Source organism: Palaemon carinicauda, chromosome 28 (genome assembly GCF_036898095.1).
Source record: "Palaemon carinicauda isolate YSFRI2023 chromosome 28, ASM3689809v2, whole genome shotgun sequence".
Classification (NCBI taxonomy): Eukaryota; Metazoa; Arthropoda; class Malacostraca; order Decapoda; family Palaemonidae; genus Palaemon; species Palaemon carinicauda.
Window position 1 is genome coordinate 43,573,182 of NC_090752.1, and position 15,000 is coordinate 43,588,181.

At 34.8% G+C, this 15,000-nt stretch overlaps 1 protein-coding gene across 1 annotated transcript in view; it reads right to left on the reverse strand.

Moving 5' to 3' along the window:
• LOC137621534 (phospholipid-transporting ATPase VD) overlaps window positions 1-15,000 on the reverse strand; it is a 209,876-nt gene that overhangs the window by 96,226 nt on the left and 98,650 nt on the right. Inside the window, 1 exon segment of the mRNA XM_068351903.1 lies at window positions 14,904-15,000. This exon segment is cut by the window's right edge and continues 98 nt beyond it. Coding sequence (XP_068208004.1) covers window positions 14,904-15,000 — 97 coding nt within the window.

Genomic DNA, 15,000 nt, shown 5'->3' on the forward strand with positions numbered 1-15,000 from the left:
TATATATATATATATATATAATATATATATACTGTATATATACTATATATATACTATATATATATATATATATATATATATATGTGTGTGTGTGTGTGTGTGTGTGTGTGTGTGCCCGTATTTGTGTTCATATATATTTATACATAATACAGAACATCTATCTGTCTATCTACTGTATATATATATATATATATATATATATATATATATATATATATATATATATATATATATATATACTGTATATATGTATATATACATACCTTGTAAGTTACCTATTTCGAAATGCATTTAACTACACATATTTAAGCGATTTTTTCATATATAGAAACTATTCACTGAAAGCCTGCCTTGTTTGTTGAATGACTTTTTATCTGAAATTTATATTAATTAGGCATAACAACTACTACTACTGCCTGTTACTCATAACAGCATCGCCTAATATAATCATTTAGTAAAATCATTCAAACTTCCACTTCATAAAAACCAAACCAATTAATAGCACAAAACAAAACAAGCACACCCAAGAGTTTCATAGCCCTATAAAGGATGCTACATAAAAACCCTCGACCAATAACATGATTTGAAGGCCACCTATGATGAGAGCTTGGAGGATTCTTTTCCATCACAGAGATATAAATAAGTTCATGCGGGTTCGACAGTTGGGGAGATGCTTGCACTGCACATATCAGTTCTATAGCACTGAATGCACAGCCCTAAAAAGTAACTGTCTCTTAACACACTTTAGAAACTTTAAGATACATTAAAACTAATTGAAGTGGTTCATGAGACGAGGTCGTTATCAAAACAAACTAATAAATCGTGAAAAAATCCACAAAACATTGGTCCTAATTAAAATGTTATTAAATTATGTCTGTTCTTGTTATCACCTGCTAATCCATCTATAATTACCTGATGACTATAAAGGTAAAACACGCTAAAATACAGTAGATGTAACAACCGAGACAGTAGATAAGGTGAAAGCTTTCATACCAAATGAATTTCCCATGTAACCTCTATAATTTACACATCAAACGAAATGCTGATACCATTTCTTCTAGATTTACCCAAAATGTGATTTCAAAGATTTTCTCTTAAGAGATGGTTCTATAGTATCAGGAGAGAGAGAGAGAGAGAGAGAGAGAGAGAGAGAGAGAGAGAGAGAGAGAGAGAGAGAGAGAGTTAACCTTGAAACACTCAAGATTAAGCAGCGCTCCGATACGAAATCGCTAACTATACTCTATTTTTTATAGCGGTGCATATTTGCACTTGACTCACAGGGGTGCCCTTTTAGCTCGGAAAGGTTCCTGATACCTGATTGGTCGGAAGTATTTTTGTCCGAACACCTTCATTGTTCTCGAATGATTACCAAGTAATATGAATCGAAACTTATTTATTAACCTATATTTCTCCATCAGATATATGTTTAGTCAATAAACAATGTGAAAGAATAAATATATTATAAAGAATCGTCTTGGTAAGTCTAAATTTAATAACACAATCCGCCGAAGTCAACGACAGCAGCTGGTTTTCGGATGCACGCTTTGTAATTTTGTAATTTTTCACATATTTTAACACAAATTGGGATAGATTACACTCAGCATAAGTTAAACATGTTATTATAAACTTTCTTTGAATACCAGAACTTACAAAACACATGGAATTAATAAAACCCAATATTTGTGAAAACTTATGGGGAGGTAAAAGAACAGCCTTCTAGCGGCCTGGCGGAAAAAACGATCCCTTCTGAGTTGTAGACGCAGTTTGTTTTTTTCTTTCGTAATATAGTTCGGCCTATTCCTTTCAGTTTAAATAGTCTTACATTGTTTCTTTTCGTAATATTTTGCTTAGTATTTTCCCACATTCCTGTTCCTCACCGAATATCTATCTATTTTCCCCGATATCCCTTCTTTCATATATGGGATATCCGCACTACGATTCCTTATTTCTTATTCTCTGTCAAAAGTGATGGCTTGAAAGGAAGCGCGTGCTAGTCTCATTAAAATAGTGTAGAGGCGGGAATAAAAAAAAAATACTATGCTTAATATCAGGTTTACAGAATAGGTTATACTTGCTACACAGCATAACATTTATGTTGTTATTATTATTTACATACTTACTGACGTAAGGTGCAAAACATAAGGAATCGTAGTGCGGATATCACATAGGCCTATATGAAAGAAGGGATATCGGGGAAAATAGATAGATATTCGGTGAGGAACAGGAATGTGGGAAAATACTAAGCAAAATATTACGAAAAGAAACAATGTAAGACTATTTAAACTGAAAGGAATAGGCCGAACTATATTACGAAAGAAAAAAACAAACTGCGTCTACAACTCAGAAGGGATCGTTTTTTCCGCCAGGCCGCTAGAAGGCTGTTCTTTTACCTCCCCATAAGTTTTCACAAATATTGGGTTTTATTAATTCCATGTGTTTTGTAAGTTCTGGTATTCAAAGAAAGTTTATAATAACATGTTTAACTTATGCTGAGTGTAATCTATCCCAATTTGTGTTAAAATATGTGAAAAATTACAAAATTACAAAGCGTGCATCCGAAAACCAGCTGCTGTCGTTGACTTCGGCGGATTGTGTTATTAAATCTAGACTTACCAAGACGATTCTTTATAATATATTTATTCTTTCACATTGTTTATTGACTAAACATATATCTGATGGAGAAATATAGGTTAATAAATAAGTTTCGATTCATATTACTTGGTAATCATTCGAGAACAATGAAGGTGTTCGGACAAAAATACTTCCGACCAATCAGGTATCAGGAACCTTTCCGAGCTAAAAGGGCACTCCTGTGAGTCAAGTGCAAATATGCACCGCTATAAAAAATAGACTATAGTGTTTGCATTTACTCCCACGTTATGTAGATAATGATTATCACTAGAAGTATTCTACGGGTTAATATCCACTTGACAGCAATTTGTTTTATAATGAAAAAAAAAAACCTCCGAAATTGAAGGAAAATTGAGGCGATATTAATGGCATTATCTTCCATTGAAATCCCATTTATCAATGTCCATCAGTCACATGTCAGTAAAGCTCATTTTCATAATTGCAAACTTCGATAAAATAGTATGATAAGGAAATATTCAAGTGGCCATCACGTAAGTACACTGAAAGACTAATCAACGTAACCATGCCATAGAATTGGTGATTATCTTATCACAATTCTATATTCGAATAAAAAACATCTAATATCGATTTCGGAGGCTTCAAATGAATCAAAACTATCTAGCTACACTACCATAACTTGTTTTCAGAGTGCTACGACAACGTTGATTTGACAATTAACTCTTAATACCCAGTGAGACACTCTGAACTACCTAATGATGTAAACGACAAACAGATCTTGAAGGTCCTGTAGGGTAGAGGAAAACAGCCCTACAGTGACATAATTTTGACATAGCATTGGCCATGAAGGACACTCGCTGTTGTCGGCCGGAAAAGAAAAAAAAATCAGACGTTACATAAATACTATCATCCATCATAATTTTTTTTTAACAAGTCTGATATGGCAATGATAAATAGTGTTGTTCGTAAAGTTAACCTTAACTGTCAACTTCTCTAAAAGATAAAATCAACACTCCTTAAGAGAATAATTGACGTAGTACAAGGCATGCACTAAATCAATGGATAAGTTTATCTTTGACCAACAAATATATTGCCACTTCACTCATAGCTGATTGTGACGCCTCTTGAGCGAGGTTTAAAAACATCAAGAAATTCTAATTAAAATTTAGAACATTTTACATTTTATTTATATGTATGAGATGAAATTATTTGTGTTCAGAGTGAAAATAATTGCTCGAGTAAAAGTGAAAACGTATTGTAAACCAAGCGTAGGCTAAAATATATTTCATTTGATGTTCTGGGATTAATTTTTCCGGCCATGTTAATACATTCACGGTCGAAAGAAGCTATAAAATAAAAATCTTTTTCCTGGAAAACCGTCAAGTAGTTTCTCCTTCGAGAAGCACAATCGAAATTCACATTACAAGAATAAAAAAGAAAAAACATTTATATCGGCCATCACACACTATGACTATACGACAAACATTGGGCATCAAACCCGATCCTCTGTAAAATGTACATAGTAGAACCATGATATCCCCGATGCGTAAAAAACCGGGTTGGACAAGGCCACTGCAGGTGCAGGATTCTGCCAGATACCCAGGCAGACTTGGGCAGGTAATCGGATTAAAAATAAAGTACTGTAGCAGCTGGGTACAGGGGAATTTCGGAGCAGGCTAGCATCGCCATCAATCACTCTATTGTTATCTAGTGCACTTTGCAAGTGGTTTGGTTTTAATTCTTGTTAGTTCATTTATCAATGTCTATTTGTATATCTTTTCTGGAAATGTGATTCGTTCCTGGATCAAAGATTTGTGTAGCATAACAAAAAGGTAATCATAGAAGACTGGTATTTTATCAATATAATTTTCAATCATATATATATATATATATATACAGATATATATATATATATATATACAGATATATATATATATATATATACAGATATATATATATATATATATATACTATACATATCTATCTATCTATATATATACTATATATCTATCTATCTATATATATATATACATAATATATATATGTGTGTGTGTTATAGTATATGAGAGAGAGAGAGAGAGAGAGAGAGAGAGAGAGAGAGAGAGAGCTGCTGATTGGTTTATCTCAGGAGCTGGAGGTTACTTTACTACAGACTCCATTATGAGGTTTCCGATATAGCTTGTAAAAGTTACTGAAGGAAATTGTATCCTTTTTGACTTCGGAATTGGATATAAATGTGCCAGATTGACTTAGAATTTTGTTCTGAATTCGGGTCAATGAAATGACCGGTGGCATCGCAACCTGCCTCGTCTGACAGGATGCTAAGGAACTTGTCTAACTAGTTTCTAAATATATGCACTTGAGAGAGAGAGAGAGAGAGAGAGAGAGAGAGAGAGAGAGAGAGAATCATGCATGTCTTACTTTTATCCTTAAAGGAGGTACAAAGTGATAGTAATTCTGCAATCTTATCTACATCTGTCCTGACAGAGAAATGAAAATAGCAATAGAAAAGCTAAAGAAACTATGATAAATAGAAAGACAAGTTAAAAGTAGAGAGAGAACCAATAGAGAGTGAAACAACAAGAGGAGAAAGAAGGTAAAGCAGAAAAGACAGAATGAAAGAGGAGGAAATTAAACGTCATTTCTTGCCCCTCCATGACAGCAAACCGTCCCCAATGACAGGATTCCCGTGACGTCATAAGGGGACGTTAACGGACATCATGCGGATGCATTTGTTGTGGTCTTGTGTTTAGGACGCCTCCTCTGGTTTCGATGACCATTGTACCTGTGACGCCATTAAGTACATTCAAATCTATTGTTCGTATAGCGTAGCTATCCCGCATTCTGGGGGGAGATAAAAAAAGGGTTGTGGGGAAATAAGTTTAAGAAGACATGAGAATTTGAATTTTGAATTGGATAAAATGTAAAAGGTTAAGAGGTTAGATTCAGAAAATTTGAAAAAGACCTATAAAATCAGGATGTAAGGAAACATGAAAATGAGGAGAGAGAATTTGAAATTTAAAGTGGAAAAAAACAAAATAAGGATATTAGACTAAGACATTAATTCAATGAAAAGGACAAAAACAAGATATCTAAATAAACGAAGCCATTACATAGGAAATTACATTACAATTATAATATAAAAAAGGTCGAAAGGAGAGAAATATCTCGGGAATAGATATACAAAAGATAAAGGCCATATAAAAGAGAAACGAGCGAGAGAATATAAAACAAATGCATGAATGATAAGAAAATCTTTTACCCCACCGCCAGTGACAATGGTCGTCTCGTTCTTATTTAGACCGAGGGGTTCCCTATGTCCCCGAGAGCCTCCAAACGAAACCTTAAACCTCATCCTGTGCGGCGTAGAACCACACGTGGCGATAGCCACAGGCGACATCTTTAAACGCTCATTATGTTAACCCGGTACTCTCTCTCTCTCTCTCTCTCTCTCTCTCTCTCTCTCTCTCTCTCTCTGTGTGTTCACTTGAGCGCACAACGAAGCATTCAATGCCTATTGGCAAAGTATTGATATAAATCGTTTGATAACTGTCCATGAGGGCTATGCATTAACGCTTACTGAGCCAAGGGATTTAAGGTCTCGATAGCAACCAATGCCCCTTACACCAGACATTAACGGTTCGTTGCAAGCAAATGCCCATGAACCTACTTCCTGTTGCTTGTTTAGATGGACCAGCATCCATTAAATTTTTCAATTGGGGACAGTTTCCCACTCGCGTGCAATTTCTGGGAAAACTGATTAGATACATAAATCAAATTCATACATACATAAACAGTACTCCATGAAATTGACAGATTAAATGCTATGAAGTGTTACTTCAAAGCAGCATCGGATACCAACTCTCAAGAGGTTGTCTGTCATCCATGACGACTATTTGTTTGTTTTTGTTCTTTTGAATCACCATAGCTTCAATCATTTCACCTCGAGACAATTTAACGAGGCGTCTCCTTCCAATCAGCCAACATTATTCGAGAAAACAGAGCGGCAGAGGCAAGGTAAGTAGGAATGAGGGACGAAGATAGCAAGGAAGAGTAAAAAAGGAAGATCAGAAAAGGGGTGATGAAGCAAGGAACACCAAAAGTCTCCTGAAGAAGTCAGGATCTCGTGTAAAAGGAAAGTTCAGGATTCTAATTCAATCTCCAAGAGAGGACGTCAAGAGGAAATATTGAGTTATGGAAGGTAGAGTGAATACAGAGGCAGAGATGTCAAGAGGAAATAAGAGGTTTGTGAGGGGATGCCTTTCACGGCCCAAGGAGGATATGCTGAAGAAAGATTGTTTGGGGGAAGGGGGGGGGTGTTACGAGATATATAAGTACGAATAACAAGAAAAATAAGCAGCAGCTACACTATTATAATCATAATAATAATAATAATAATAATTAATTATAAAAAAACACCGTAATTTTGATATGAAATTTTCCGTTAAATTATACTGTTCTAAGCCGTATTTCAGTAAAATACAGGCAACTGTAATTTTAGCCCCATTTTTTTATTTTCTTATACGGGTTTGTGACCGTAGTATCACTCCCTTACGTCAATATATCCCTTTTTTAAAACAGTAAATGCCTGGCAACATTTATTCCAGGATTTTTAACGTTTTTTACGACAAATTATTTTCAACAGTTTATGGCAAGATCAGAATGTAAAATTTAATTTGAAAAAAAAAATGGGTGAAAAACTCTTAAAATTCATAAATTTTTCAGATTTCTTTAGAAATAAACGGACAGTTCGTATATTTATTGGGTGTTATTCATATTCTTAGATTTTTATCATAGAAATATTCAATCATATAAATTTCCGTATATCAGAAAAAACAATTTTTAATTACGACTTTGCAGGATCCTGCAGGATCTAATACCCCAATGAAAGGTAAGTCATTCATGCCCAAGGAAATGCCCTGAATAAAGGCAAGTGGTTGTTCACGCTGGCGAGGAAAGCTAAATAGCCTTTTCATTCGATCTGACCGATTTATCAGCTAAATCAAATTGGCTGGAGAAACTTCCCGGTCTTCAATTAATTTTCAGAGAAGGGGATTTGAGGAAATTTTATTTCCTTATTTTGGGTAATATTTTTCGAAGTGAAGTTAAGTTTTTGAGAAATATGAAAAAAAATAAGGAAAACTAATCTTTTTTTTCTAAATAAAAAAATTTAATGAAGAAGTTTATCAGAATCTTAGCTCTATATTTTGATGAGAAAACTTTTTATTATAACAGACTGTACACAAACTAAAAACATTGAAAACTAATAATTTTATATTAAAATATCTATAAATGACCTATTTGGTCTGTTAATATACTTTGGATCCAATACTACTTTTCAAGAGAGAGAGAGAGAGAGAGAGAGAGAGAGAGAGAGAGAGAGAGAGAGAGTTATGACCAAGTCACGTATTTGAAGATTTTTTTTCTTTTTTTAGAAAATGGCTATTGGAACCAATGAAGTTGAATTAAATAGAACTCAGAAAGTTTTTATAGAGTGAAATTAGGTTTTTACGAAAAACTTGTGAAAAAATGTCTTAAAAACTTTTGATTAGTGATCGTGAGTCCTAGAACTTTCACCATCAATCAGTAGTTTGGAAGAGGAAATGGAATTGAAATATCTCTCTCTCTCTCTCTCTCTCTCTCTCTCTCTCTCTCTCTCTCTCCTGTCTCTCTCTCCTGTCTCTCTCTCCTGTTGATATAAGTAGTGAATTATACACATGGCTTTTAGTCGTCAAACGAAGCTCGTAGAGAGAGAGAGTGAAATGCATACTATATATATATATATATATATATATACATATACATATATATACATATACATACCCATATATATACCCATATATATACACATATACACACACACTATATATATATATATATATATATAAATCTTATGCTTGGCATTTTTTTCTCTCTCTCTCTCTCTCTCTCTCTCTCTCTCTCTCTCATTAATGCTTTGACAGTGAGGGGGAGGAGTGCCTGCGCCTCGCCCTCACTCCCTCGCAAGCAATCGGGAGGGGAAAAGGCAATATGGCCGTAATGGGAAAATCGTGTCTATTGCCGCCGATAGGAGACGAGCAACGGAACAACTTTCGAAAGTGAAATCACGAAACAGACCCTCCCAAAAATATCAACCGACACGCCCACCAGTACATGTGAATATCGAGGAGGCACAATCATTATGTAATGAAGTGTATAGTAGTACTCGCATATATGTTTGTTTGTGTATGTGTGTATATATATGTATATATATATATATATATACATATATATATATATATATATAGATATACATATATATATATACATATATATACATATATACATATATATACATATACATATATATACATATACATATATACATACTTTCTTATATATATATATACATATATATTATTTATATATATATATATCTTATATATATATATATATATATATATATATATATATATATATATGTATGTATATAGCCAGACACTTTTTCTTTACAGGCTAGATACGTTTGTGCGTATAAGCTTGTGTACGATTACTGTTTATATATATATATATATATATATATATGTATATATATATATATATATATGTATATATATATATATATATATGTGTGTGTGTGTGTGTGTGTGATTGATGATAATGTGTGCATCCTATGAGTGCATTCAATAATCTATACTTTAATATATACCTTGAACGTTTCAAAAGAAACAACTGCTTAAAATCATGTTAACGAATTGATGAAAGACTTACTTTATGGAAACAGTTTTCTTCTCTTTTCTCATTCCCTCCTCCATTAAAATTCTCTCTCATCCCAAACACTTTTCGATGTTTCTAATACTGAGAAAATCAGTCAATGGCAACATGTTAATGACAAAGTAAATTAATTTTTTAACCAATAAAATCGATTAAAAGTCGCCGTTAAATGCTGGATTCTGATTATTGTATCATATACCTTTCTACCGACTCTTTTCTATAACCAATTTCTTACATTCATAAGCTCGAGGAAACGCGTAGGCGTACAGTAGTTTTTCATTGGCGATGTTCAATATCATCAATGGCCTTTGCATATTTAAATTTCATATTTTCCTTATAAAATATAAAATCGTTGGCTTGTTGTACAGTGGAAGATTTAAAATTTCATGTTTAACGTGAATTTTATTAATTAAATTTGAAACTTGACGAATTGCTGAGCTTGGCTAGTTTTAGTTCTAGATTTGACTAATGACGCTTTCTCATGATCCCTCCAACTCAACCGGGTAAGGAAGAGCCCCGATTGAAGAGGGGCCATGGTTCAGAACATATGAGAGAGAGAGAGAGAGAGAGAGAGAGAGAGAGAGAGAGAAATTTAGTAAATTTAAGGTTTTAAAACTTGCCACATATCTTGGTACCCCTGGTGCAAACGTTACTGTTAAAAATCAGGTCCGAACAATTATGTATACTATATATATATACATATATATACATAATATATATATATATATATATATATATATACACTATATAGTGTGTGCGCGCGCGCGTGCGTTTGTGTGTGGGGGAATGTATGTCCGCGTGTGTGACAACCTCACTTAAACTGCTTAATGTAATGCCTTCATTTACAGATTAAAAAAGAATTCCATATACATGAAACGGCAACTCAGCATGACATTCAAAAATTAAGAAAATAACAGGGAAAACAGAGAAATCTTCCCTCTATTACCAAATCCTCCGTTTTGTAATCGAAACTGAAGAGTAACTTATTACGGAGTGACAAGGCTGTAATAGAATGAATTACCATATTATAGCATCATAACCTTTGTCACGCTTCTTTCTCTCTCTCTCTCGCTCTATTACCGCTTCCGTACATCCGGGACCTTCGTCATTGTCATTCCTAAAGTGTTGTTTCCGGTTTTGTTGGCGATGATGCAAATGACGTCAAAGTGACGGTCATTGTTGACGAAACGTCAAAAATGGACCTCTATGAAGGTGTCAGTATCCGGCCGTCTCTCGCTGATTTTTATCTACTGTGATGCTGTTTCATTAGGCTGTTTGTTGCTATTATTGCTGTTATTGTACAGGGGGTTCGGGGGGAGTAGGTCCTTTATTTGTTTCCTTTGGAGGGCAGATGGGTAGGGGAAGGTCGAGGGCAAATTGTTTATTAACTATGTTAATTTCTCTGGGGAGGGGGATAGGAGGGTGTTAGTTGGAATTACCAGCGTTTGGGAGCACTTATGGTACTGACTGGCCTCGAATTTCGGATGTTTGAGCGGGTGATTTAGAAATTCTAGTTTACACAAGTACTGGGCTATATTTACGTTGTTTTTATTTCTTCTTCAACAATGTGGATATTTGAGGAGTGCTTTATTTTCAAAGTAGGGAATAGGATTAAAGTTTTTATACTAAGTATTTTATTCCTAATTAGGACAACACGAGAAAATAATTAAGAGATCAAGTAATTTTCGACAAGAAGATTATTTTGCCTCTCAATAGTGCTTATATAGCAATGATCTTTCTTAATGCAATGATTTCTCAGCCATAAAATAAATTCATGAAACGCCACCGATTCTAAAATATTTCAGACAAATTTGAATAATATTTTTGCTAAAGAAAAAACTAATGAGAGCTGCAATGTATTCAAATCTTTCAATGAAATTTCTCCTTGATAAATTTCTTAGCAACCGTAAGGATTCCCAATTTTGACCTTTCTGTCAGAGAGAGAGAGAGAGAGAGAGAGAGAGAGATTGGATATCGAGTACTTTAAATACGTTTAGCAGTTTTAATTGAAGAAACAAGAATAACCAATTTTAGAAAATAAGATAAATGTTTCATTAAATATTAAACTGCGAATATAATACAATACTCTTCGGCCTTAAGTATATATACAGAATTCTGCCCGAAAAAAAACTTCAAAGTACTCGTGTGTAATTTAAAAATAAATAAAAATAGGGTTTTACGACAGTACAAAATTAGATACGGGTCATACTAGTAGATAAGGGACACCAATTCCAAAATTAAACAACTGTTGACTAACAAAAAGAAATCATTAGAGAATACAACTATCAAAGCCAAGTTTGTGGCCACTAAAACATAAAAAATTTAACCACCAGGTGAATTAATAGAAAAAGTAATTTAATCATCAGATCATAAAGGTTAGATTCCTAAAACAACTGTCTACTATATGAAAGTAAATCACTTTTAGTGAGAAAAAAATATTTAAGTTTTATTCTAAATATAAATAAGTAATACCTCCAACCAGGCAAGTACAATAAGTCCCAAAAATGCCCTACGGGTCGGGTTACCTGGCAAGAGATCGTGTTATGCTCCTGCGTTATGTAACAGGAGGAATCTAATTCTATAATAGCTGAACAGACTCAGTCAATGCATCCTAACAAGAGTATGCCATGCTTAATGGAACGGTCGTCAAGGAAGTAACAGCTTAACTGGTGGACTCAAATGAACCGTAAAATATCGCCAATTCACTGTAGGTGATTGGGAAGATTTGTTATTTGCTGTCACCGGTTAGTGTATCTGTTGACTTCAAAAGTATATAATGTACAGATGGACACAGGAGTCCCTGGTACACCTTGCTACGGAGAAGTGCACCCCATTACGCCATACTTCGCGGCAGGTAACCAAACAGTTTGGGAGGAGATGACAGGTGGTTAGCTGGGGTAAACAAATTCACCGAGGAGTTAGGGTGTGGCTGAGTGCACTTCCTCGGAGCTAAGTGTACCATGAATTCTGTGTCTAACTATTGCTTTGTCATCCGAGGTTGGTGGCACCAATGGAAGAGGGGCATAGACTACCCTCGTAACCCCTCAAAGTTTTGCGGAGGATCAGAGGGCCCAGGGTGCCACCTCGATACCAAAGGAGTTAGCAAGTATTGATGGGATAAAGATGCCAGTGGCTATTGGAAACGTCCCTGCCTCGCGATCTGTTGGATTGGGGTTCGATAACCGCTAAAGCTCGATAATATTTTGCAGTGTCTGGAACCTCGCCATCCTTGTGAGCTAGGAGAAAGGGTTTGTGGGAACCTATATATCTACCTGCTGAGTCATCATCGCCCATTTATCTGGCCCTCCCTGGTCCTAGCTTGGAGTGGGAGCTTGGTCGCTGATCACATAGCAAGTCTAGGATATTATCCTGTCCCTTGAATCTTCCATTCACGAGGGACCTTTAAACTATGCCCTACTCCATGAATGTGCAGGGACTTCCAGTGGCTCTTAATGATCACTCAACCAAGGACTTATAAATAAATTAACTGGTAATGGAAATTCAGACACTAATACTGACAAATATTCGCATAATATTCACATACATCCCAAGATGACTGGTGATGAAGTGCGTCAAAATATAATTTTTGTTACTCTATTGCAGGAACTCTTACAAACTGTATCAGCGATAAGTACCATTAAAACAATCTTTCTTAAATCTACAGTAATACAGTGCTAATCTATGAATGTTTACAAATAAGCATACGAGACCACACTGTGCTTCATACAGAAATTTTAAACAAAGCCTAAACTTGCCCTTTATCATACGCACACGATCTATCAATGAACACAAAACAACAATAACAAAAACGAATACACAACACCCCACACGGCACAGCAAAACCACCAAGAACTTTCCTTTTACGGACTAATCTCAATTCAAACCTCCTGTTAACATTGCCGCAAAAGATTAAAAGCAAACCGTCGGGGGAAGTGATAAGCTGATAAAGGCAAGGAAATCACCACGGACACAATGGCACAACAATGCTCGCAGGGAGAGATATCACAAAAGATATCGTGGGCGACTGTGATAACAGTGCACCGCGCTTCAAAGAACAATGCGCCCTGGGAACTGTTAAAGACTTCGATTTGTTCAGACATGCTTAAAGGGACAAGAGATTATTATTGTTGTTGTTGTTGTTGTTATTGTTCTGGTCTTCATTGTCTTGCTTTTCGTTTTGACCTCAATTAGTCATAGCGTAATAGCTAAACTGATTGAAAAAAAAAATAATTGATAATATTACTCTATAATGATTTTTCTTTACATTCCTTAAACATGAGCAAGGATTTTACATCACTGAACGCACATGTATTGGAAATTATCAAAGATAGATAAAACAAAACCAAAAATTAAAACCAATAAATAAATATAAAGTAATTTGATAAAAGAGTTGTAATGCACAAAAAAACATCACCAGTGAAAGCTTATAATAGTCTTAACTTCACATATCTCTAGAATCATCTATGATGTTACGTTTATCCTAAATTCTAGAGCTGCAACTGTTCCCAATGCCATGCCTACATTCCATCACATCTAGGTTCGACTAATAACATCTGGTTATTCCCCTCGCCAGTTTTAAATGGAATAAACTAAGGAAAATTGGAGCATGGGTCTGCCATGACAATAACCCAAATGCTTAACTGTCCTCTTCTCTGTCTAGACTAGAAACCAGATTCAAATATAACTATATTGGAGCAATTTATCTATTTATGGAATAAAGCAAATTTGTCTCTCACAATAGTCACTATTTGTACAATATGTCTGAGCATTGTGAATTGCTGCAAACGGGTCATTGTCAAACTGCCGAGGTCAGAGTCGAGCTGAAGATAAGATCAACACATTCTATTCTGGCTGAGATTTTCTTGTTAAAACACCGTGTTTTTGACAAATGTAAGTCAGGATTATCAAAATAAGGGTACTTTAATTAAATTTTCCTTTTTATAGAATTTCAACTTTTCTTTCGAAGGTGCTTCTCAAGAAAAGGATCGATATTCATAATGCCCAAAAATCATTTAGGACATTTTCAATTGATAGCTACAAAGGTAGGATAACATGAAGATATTCAGACATTAGCTTATTAAGTAGCATATTACAAATCGATACTCTCTATTAGTATTTAAAATATAAATTTAATTGTCCTATTCAAAAGACAAAAAGCCTAAATCGAGTGGATGATTTATTGAAAGTAGGTGAAAATCATCACTTAATTTTGCCAACGTGTTTCTTTAATCAAGTACGGCTAATCCATTCTTCCTTAACCCAAAGACCACTTCTCACTATAATATACTAATAATACATCAGCCATTTTTCCTTTTATAGAAAACAAAATAATAAAATACATTACCATCGTTTATCTTCGTCAGAAAAGTTACGACATCTCAACGAGACTAAATCTTACATAAAAACCATTTAAGTTAGAGCAATCTTAACATACAGTAGTGCTCTTGCTCCTCTATACGGAGCATAGGAGATCCTCTAGTCTTGAGTCTAGGGGGAATAACACTTATTCCTCCAATACTTGAACACCCCAAATATAAAAGACTTGGCAGATCTGTACTCACCTGCTGTAGACTCTACAGGTGGCGTTGTTGACCCTGTTGTCCGAGCGATACCTGCGCCTGTCCTCGAAGGCGTCCTTGATGGCCGTGATGCCCAGGA